This window comes from Ammospiza caudacuta, chromosome Z (assembly GCF_027887145.1).
Source record: "Ammospiza caudacuta isolate bAmmCau1 chromosome Z, bAmmCau1.pri, whole genome shotgun sequence".
NCBI classification, from domain to species: domain Eukaryota; kingdom Metazoa; phylum Chordata; class Aves; order Passeriformes; family Passerellidae; genus Ammospiza; species Ammospiza caudacuta.
The window spans coordinates 43,379,071-43,387,100 of NC_080632.1; the positions used below are offsets into that span (position 1 = coordinate 43,379,071).

An 8,030-nucleotide genomic window follows, 5' to 3' on the forward strand; every position below is an offset into this window, starting at 1 on the left:
AAGAGCTGTTGTCACGCAGTCTCATGTGAATGCACAGTAGAATAAAGGCACTTTTACTGACTTTGAAGAAACAGTCTAAAAAGTAAATTTTCTAGTTCTAGAGCTATTTTTAGTTTTACAAATTTCAGGATAAGCTTGCTTCCCCACAGCTGCTGGTAGCAGGAAATGACATTATGTGTTCTACTGCCCAAGCAGTAATCATTGTCCTGTGCGTGTCCCTGCCATGCTAGTCAAAACAGGCAGAGTAGTCGGAGATTTTTCCTCCTTAAGGAATTATACAAAGACATTCTACCAGAACCTTTCAATAGGAATTGTTTTAGTCTGAAACTGTTAGGAAACAGAAAATTTCAAAATTCAATAATATGTCTGTTTAATATATGAGACATGAGTTCAGCAGAACAATTCATTATGATATGCAGAAGTATCCTAGATACCTGTGAGTACAGGATAAGATTCCTCACTCTGTCAAGTTTAGCGTTACAGGAGGTGCTTTCTCTTTCCTGCAGTGATGTGCTATTCAGGGTGTTTGGACATTATTCTCTATAAACCTTAAAACCTACAACAAAATATGTCCAGAATTAAGGGGAAATTATAGGGTAATTTTACTGCTTCAACCTGGTGGAAAGCTTTGGCTGTCTTGAAATAATGTTTCTCCCACAGCCAACAGTTCTCCCAGGCTTCTCAGCACTCACCATCCTGTTACCACTTACCCTCCCGCTCACCTACTGGTTGCCCCAGAAAAATATCAGAAAGCATACTTTGATATTTTTGTAAACCATGAAATGCAAAATGAGCTGCAACAGAGGTTCAGGCATGACTATAAATGTCACGCTTGAGAGCATGGAAAAGCATTCCTAGCAATGGCCATGTGGAATTTTCCTGCAGAAAATTGAGCAGGAAGTGGAGAGCAAGGATCTCTTCACTGCTGTTGACTAAACATATGCTGTCCATATGTTGGATGCATCAGCTAGCTGGGGCCAAGGAAAAGCTGCAATAGCTTCAGCTTGCTTTTTCTGCATTCCAGAATGAGCATGGTATCATGGGTGCTAAATTAAAGAAGAAGAAACACAAGGGGACAGGCAGTCATGCAGGGGTGAATTCATTTCGGAAGTGATGGTGGTAATTCAAGAAATCTTTAGTGATGGCTTCAGGCTTCACTTCCCAGACCTTTGTTCTTTCAAGCAAAGTTTATTCTTTCACATGATGGACTCTGTTAACCATACACACACAAAGTTCTTGTATAACTAACCTGAACCCTTCGACTTTAAATGCTCTGCCAAGTCCTTTACAAGCCCCCTTTCTCTTGAAGGAGAGGATACATTATAGTCAATAATGGAGCAAAACAACAACAATGTAGAAGATTTCTCCTTGAATGTTTTTTCTGTCACTCCTTGTCAGCCAAACAGATCTGATGCCCTGGTGTCAGATGGGGATAAAGCTGGCACCACTCTGCTCTTTTCAGGTGTGTTTTTGGGACTGGTGGGGATCACTTTCACTGTGATGGGATGGATAAAATATGATGGCATTACTCACCTGGAGTGGACTCAGTTACTAGGGCCTATTCTGCTGTCTGTCGGGGTGACTTTTATTCTGATTGCTGTTTGTAAATTTAACATGCTTACGTGCAAGCCCTGTAAAGAAAGAGAGGAAAATACGTCGGAAATTGACCAGGCTGCAAGCGGACAGTCCTTTGTCTTCACTGGCATTAACCAGCCTATAACTTTCCACGGTGCCACAGTGGTACAGTACATCCCTCCGCCGTACCCGTCCCAGGAAGGCCCTGCCGTCAGTCCCGACCACCTGCGCCCAGGGCTCAGCTGCTGCACTGCTGCTCCCCCCAGCACCTCGCCACTTCTCGCCTCGGGCTCTCCTCACTTCTGCCCTGCCTACGCCCTGGACAACCTGGCTTTTACTGGAGATGAGAGCTACACTGCTTATGCTGCAGAGAATTCCAGGAATCAGAGGTACATCTTCTGAAATGCCTTAGTGTGTTTGGACACGGGCTTCTGAATATTATAGGTACAATGTGGGGTTTTCATAAGAAACTGCAGCTAGTCCAGGGTTTTATCCTTCTCGGGCTTTTTTTTTGTCTTTGTTAGGAATTTTTCTTGAGTGAGGAAACATAATTTTCCTGCAAAGTGTTTTTATACAATTTAATTCACTTATAAATGCCTTTTGGTTTTTGGTGAACTAAACCTCTTGTTACTTTTTAAGATGTATATGTTCCTGTTTGTGGAGGTTTTCTTATGTTTATCTTGCCACCTTTTGGTTATTATGTGTATGATACCAAGATGATTTTTTGCCTTTTTTTAAGTATACCTTTTATATATATATATATATATATATATATATATATATATACACATATATACATATATATATATATATATATGTTTATATATATAACTTTTATATATCCTCAGTATTCTTAGCATGCATGCTTGTAATTCCTTAAGTCTGATAACTTAGCATAGCCCTAGTATTCTGTTAGGCCAGGAGACCAAACATCCTAAAGGCCTTATGGGGATGGTAGGAGGCCAGAAAACCTTACACTGTCTTGGGAAACCAAGGTCCTCTCTGGAACACATCCTGTAAACTAGAGATTCGCCCATGCAGGGGGAATTCCACAGATGGGGGAATATCACACCATTCATCCAGGCCTCCCATTGGGGCACCCCTGCTAGATATGCTGATTTTTAAGGTCTATAAATTGTATACACCATTTGTTGTGGGGGTGCATTGCAGCACATCCCACCTTGGTGAAGTTGTGCACCATAATACTGAGGTAAAACCCCTTGTCCCTTAACTGTGTCTGGCTCTCCAATTTTAAGACCAGGAAAAGGCATCATGCAGAGCCAGAGGCTTCCACTCAAACACAATCACAACACATGAGTCAGCACAAAAACAGCATTTCTGCAACAATGCAAGAATCAGTCTGGTACCAGATACTCTCCCTCCTAAATACACCTGGTCACAACATGCTGCTGTCCCATTGAAACAACCTTCCAGCTCTTCCTCTTTTCCTAGTTTTGAGGCATAAACAATATTGGTCATGTTGCACAGCAGTATGGAGCTGCTCAAATTGTACACAAAATTATTTTATATAGTTCTTTGCTCCAAGGAAAAATATTCTAATTATAGGAATTACTCATAATTATATCCTTTGTGCAACACAAGTCACTATTAGTTCATTTATCAAAGTCTTTTTCAAAAACTGCTGACTAACTTATTGTTCTCAGCAAATATGAATGACAGGCATGGGCAGGGTGGAGACAAAGGTCACCTCCTGACACTTCTAAATTTCATGAAAAAACCACAGCAAACAGCTGAATATCAGTAAAACTTCATCTCATGGCATTTTCTTCATTAGCTGGGAGTACTTTTCCCAGATAAGGCTGGGAGGATGAAACACTGAAATTACGTGAATGCTCTGGTAAATTCTTTTTGTATCTGCTCCTCTTCCTCTTTTCAGGTCAGAAGACAGTTCTGATGAACCAGAAGGACTGCTGGAAGACTATGCCCGTAATAACTTGTCACCTCCACGTTATGAGGAAATATACCCTTTTTCTTCATAAAATCATCATGGACAAGAGACAACAATCCTAGGAGATGCTAGCAAGAATCCCAGAAAATCTTTTCTTTAAACACTTGTGTGATAAGACAGTGTGAGCAAGTTCTTGATTTTCATATGCAGTATCACTGAAGATATTTAACTGACTCTTTCCTTTTTCTCTGTCAAAATTTGTTAGCCCTTTGCAATGCAGATTAATAGCAGAGCTATTAATTATTCAATGGCTAAACTATTAATAGCAAAGGTATTAAACACAAGGATCCAAATTCTTATTAGGATTCCCCAACAAGAAGCTTGATTTTCAGGCTTGCTGAAACCAGGGAGAACTGTGAATGCACAAGATGTTTGTGGAAGATCATGATTGCCCCTGGACATTCAGCATCTTTAGAAAATACTTGATTTTTTGTTGAGGTATTTTCATTCTTGATTGCTTGGGAAACCTCAAAAGTACTCAAGTGTCTGATCCATGAAAGCACATTTTATGTCTTAACTTTGTCTGATTCTTTAGAAGAGCTTACTCATTAACCAGTCCAATCTACAGATTAGACTTTGTCAACTTGCTTTAGCTGGACAACCAGTCCTATCGCACAACCCAGTCCTGTAGGCATTTTTTGGACCATCTTGCTTGAACCACAGCATCTCAGAACAGAGAAAACAGAGAAAACAGTCACCAAATAGTGACTTATGACAACTTTTACATAAGATCTCTAAGACATCCTGCATGCATCAAATTCAGCTCCCTTCCCCACCTGATGGGAAGCAAAGCACAATCTCCCACCAGGAGTCCTAATAACTATGAAGTTAATATCACTAAAGGAAATGGCATCTTTCTGAAGCCTCGACAGAGATGTGTCATCCTGCCGCTGTTAAGGACTTTGACAATCACAGCTGCTGCACCCCACTCTGTGGGAGGGCTGTGGTGAAACACCTCTGAGGTCCCTTCTTATTTGAATGTATTCTTAGGCACACAGCCCAGGCTGCAGGTTGCCCCTGGAGTATCTAGGCAGCTGTAGGCTGCAGTAAACTTTCTTGCTCAAGTTCAGCTTGGTTTCATGCATTGAATCCACAACAATTTGAGATAAGCTCATTTGGCTAGAGAATGGCATTGCTGAACACCCAGACTGTGGGTTTGATCCCCAAATGGGCCATTCGTTTAAGATTTGGACTTGACGATCCTTGTAGGTCCCTTCCAATTAACAATATTCTGTGATTCTGTGAAATATATTTACCGCTGTATATAACAAAAGATGAAGTGTATTAGCACTGAAAGTTTGCAACCCAGAATGAAGATCCGAAGAGGCTTAGCTCAGGAGCTTATAAAACCCCAGAGCAATGACGATGCTACAAGTCCCTACATTTTTGTTTTTCCACATATATTTAAGGTTCTGCTTTTAAATGTGTCAAGAAGTGCAACAAGCCAGTATTCCCTATGATGATCCTATTAGATTTTCTCATCTCCCTCAAAGCAAAAGCTGATCTCAGCTCTCACCTGCTGGAGTGGGCGCCACACAAAACGCCCCGGAGGGCAATGGTCACTGTCCCAGGTGACCAGGCAGTGCACTGCTGGTGTGCCTGTGGGTCAGTCTCCTGGCACAGCACAGCTAAAAGCAGGCATCCATTATGGAATGCACCAACTTTCTCTTACTTGTCGATGCAGCTGTCTCGGCTCTTGCCAGATTTCATCCACCTGTGATTGATCTCATTCCTGGGAGCTGGAGAAGCTTGGCATTTGAGCACAGACAGTTGCACACTAACCTGATGTAGCTGGCAGGAAATCTTGGAGTTTCTGTGCAGCTCCTCTAGCAATCAGAAGACAGCTCTGGATGGAGATGTGCATTCAGAACCTTGTCCAGCTGCATGGACCTGCAGGTGCTTGTCTCCCTGTCCTGTGCACTCAGAGGTTGCCAAGAAATAAAGCATGGGGTGGGGGGGCAGCACAAAACAACCACTGCCCTCCACAGTGATGGACAAGACACTGACAGAGGTCATATTTGGGATGCAACATTTAAACAGACTCAAAGCTGGATTAGCAACTGCAGCAGCAGCTACTGAACAGTCACTGCAAACTTTGTGAGAGGTTTTTCTCATTAGAGAAATCTGGAACACACTGTTTTTCAGCAGTGATGGCCTGGTGTTAGCAGGTAGTTGGAGAAGGGGAGGTACATGTATTTGGAGAAGGGGAGGCATGCTGTGTTCAGCATGATCTCTATGGGATTGAGTGAGAGAACAGAGGATCTAAAAATAAATGCAAGTTTATTTTATGGAAATGTCTTGCTCCTTTTCTGGAATTTACACAGAGGTGAATTCATCCTCCCTCCACAGGAGGAAACTGGATGGTCGCAAATCCCCAGGTAGTTCCACAAGTACAGAGCCCTGAATTTAGCACATAGTTGTGCTGAACCCAGCAGGCACTGCAGTAGCACAGAGGTCAGGCTTGATGGATACAATTGCAGGACTAGGGTCAAAATTTCTGCCCAGTTACCCTCCCCCACCCCAAGAAAATTCCTTCAGTCAGACACCACAGATTTTTTTTCCTGCTTCTCTTCCTCCTGCCAACTCCCTGCATCCCCCCGGCCCCAGCATAAATTTCATTAGGTAATAATATCTTTATTTTAGATATTAGATAGACAGAATAAATGGAAGAAAACTCAGAAACTCAGAAGGATGCACTGTGGACTTCACATTGATTTTAAAGTTTACTTCTAGCTGCACAATATTCATCATAGAGAATTGGAAGAATCCTGGGTTTCTCTTTAAAGAGGATATTAAGTTTAAATAACTATATTGAAATTACCTTGACCCATCAGATTAATTCTGGCTGAATTCTGTGGGAGTCTTTTGAGAAACTCCGGGGTGGTAACAGTCTCTTGTTCTACTGAGTGCTGATGATGGATTTTAAGAACAGAGACATGTATATGAAGGCTTTTACTTCGTTTTCTTCCTTCCACCTTCTACTTTCATCCTTTTATTTCTGTTTTAACTACAGTCTTTTTAACTACAGGGTTTGGAGGGGTTGCTGGGTGTGTGCATGTTTTCTTTGTTTGTTTGGATTCTGGAGGCTTTGTTTGTTTGTTTTTACTGTGATATATAATCATCACATGAACTCACTTCTTAGCATTAAGAATTCTTTCTGCGCTATGATGAGTGAAAGAACAAATCCTTTTGGCCTTCAACCAAGGTCAACCGTCACAGCCCTTCCACATTATACTGATGTAACTTCAGACAGCACCTGGAAGACTGTATTTGAGATTTTGCTCAACCCATTTTTAATTTAAGATGGTGCTCTTTAAGCAAAATTGCATTCTCCCACATTGCAGACCTGCAGAATATTGGGGATTTAATAGTTTTAAGTGTCTTGCACTCTAGTCATAGTGATAGAATCTTGTCTGTACTTTCAGCTATGTAACCCTGCGTGGGCTCTTGGGACTTTTCCTAATATAATTCTATTTATAAGATTTTGATCATAAACTAGTTAATGTATGAAATCAGTAGAGGCATGTCTATTGATATGAAACTGAGCATGATCTATTAATTTCAGTAAAAACTCTACAAAGAGCTTCTCTAAGATCGAGGAGCTATTTCCAGACATTGAATGCCACACGGTGCAGCGTGCGAATTTCTTCTCGGATTAAATCCGAAGCCTGCTGTTTCCCACCGGCGCTGCCGTATTGCCGTCAGTGCGGGGGTGCAGCAGGAGGGTTTGGGGCTCGGTGCTTTAGCAGCACTTTCCCCGAGTTTCCCCGGCTGCTGCCGTGCCCGGCGCCCGTGCTGCCGCGCCAGGGATGCTCCCCGGCGCAGAGCACGCACGGGCGGGGGCGCTGAAATCCTTCTGAGAGCTATTTTTAAACTGAATCGGGATTTAGGAAATCTGGGTCTCGGGGAAAAAAAATAAACCTGCAAGTAGGGCTAGTTCCTCTCCAGAGAGCCCCAGTGACGCACACGGCGGGCCCTCAGCGCGGGGCCCCTCGCCGCGGTGAGGGCGCTGCGGCCTCCATGCGGCGGGGAGCCCGGGCCCGCGGCCCCGGGGCCGTGTCCCAGCCGGAGCGCGGCCGAGGCGCTCTCTCCCCGCAGGCCGGAGCAGGGCTGGCCCAGCCTGGCTGTCCCGCCACGCCGACAGCGCCAGAGGGCGCCGGGGCCGCCCGGGAGCAGCCGCGGCCGCGGAGGTCCTGTGACGGCGGGAGGCTCCGCAGGCGCCCCGGTGCCCTCATCCGCTCACCCGCCCGAGCTAAAAGTGTGCGGCTTTAAGGAGATCTCTTCCCGCACTGACCCGAGGGGTGTCAGAGGCGCAGAGCCGGCAGTTTGTCAGCGGCCCCGAGTTGTGAGACACCCGGCATTTCAGCCCGGGGAGCCGAAGCTTTTGTCCTCAGCTTCGAATACTCAAGATGCCGTTGAAAGGTATCCTGTGCTCTCTCACAACGGAGAGTTGGTTTATTCAGGAACAAAATACTCGTGGTGACAG

The 8,030-nt window shown here is 44.0% G+C and overlaps 1 protein-coding gene across 1 annotated transcript; it reads left to right on the top strand.

The window, feature by feature from the left end:
• The first annotated feature begins 1,332 nt into the window (after window positions 1-1,332).
• TMEM174 (transmembrane protein 174) lies at window positions 1,333-3,575 on the top strand. The gene is made up of 2 exons (XM_058824305.1): window positions 1,333-1,964; window positions 3,473-3,575. The coding sequence occupies exons 1-2, from the start codon at window positions 1,333-1,335 to the stop codon at window positions 3,573-3,575; spliced, it is 735 nt and encodes a 244-aa protein (XP_058680288.1).
• Window positions 3,576-8,030: the final 4,455 nt, after the last annotated feature.

What these genes read in the sequence shown, in the direction of transcription:
- TMEM174 (XM_058824305.1), top strand. Translation starts at nt 1,333, where the DNA reads ATGGAGCAAAACAACAACAATGTAGAAGATTTCTCCTTGAATGTTTTT. An exon ending in GAGAATTCCAGGAATCAGAG is followed by an intron (nt 1,965 to 3,472) that starts GTACATCTTCTG and finishes TCCTCTTTTCAG; the next exon opens with GTCAGAAGACAGTTCTGATG.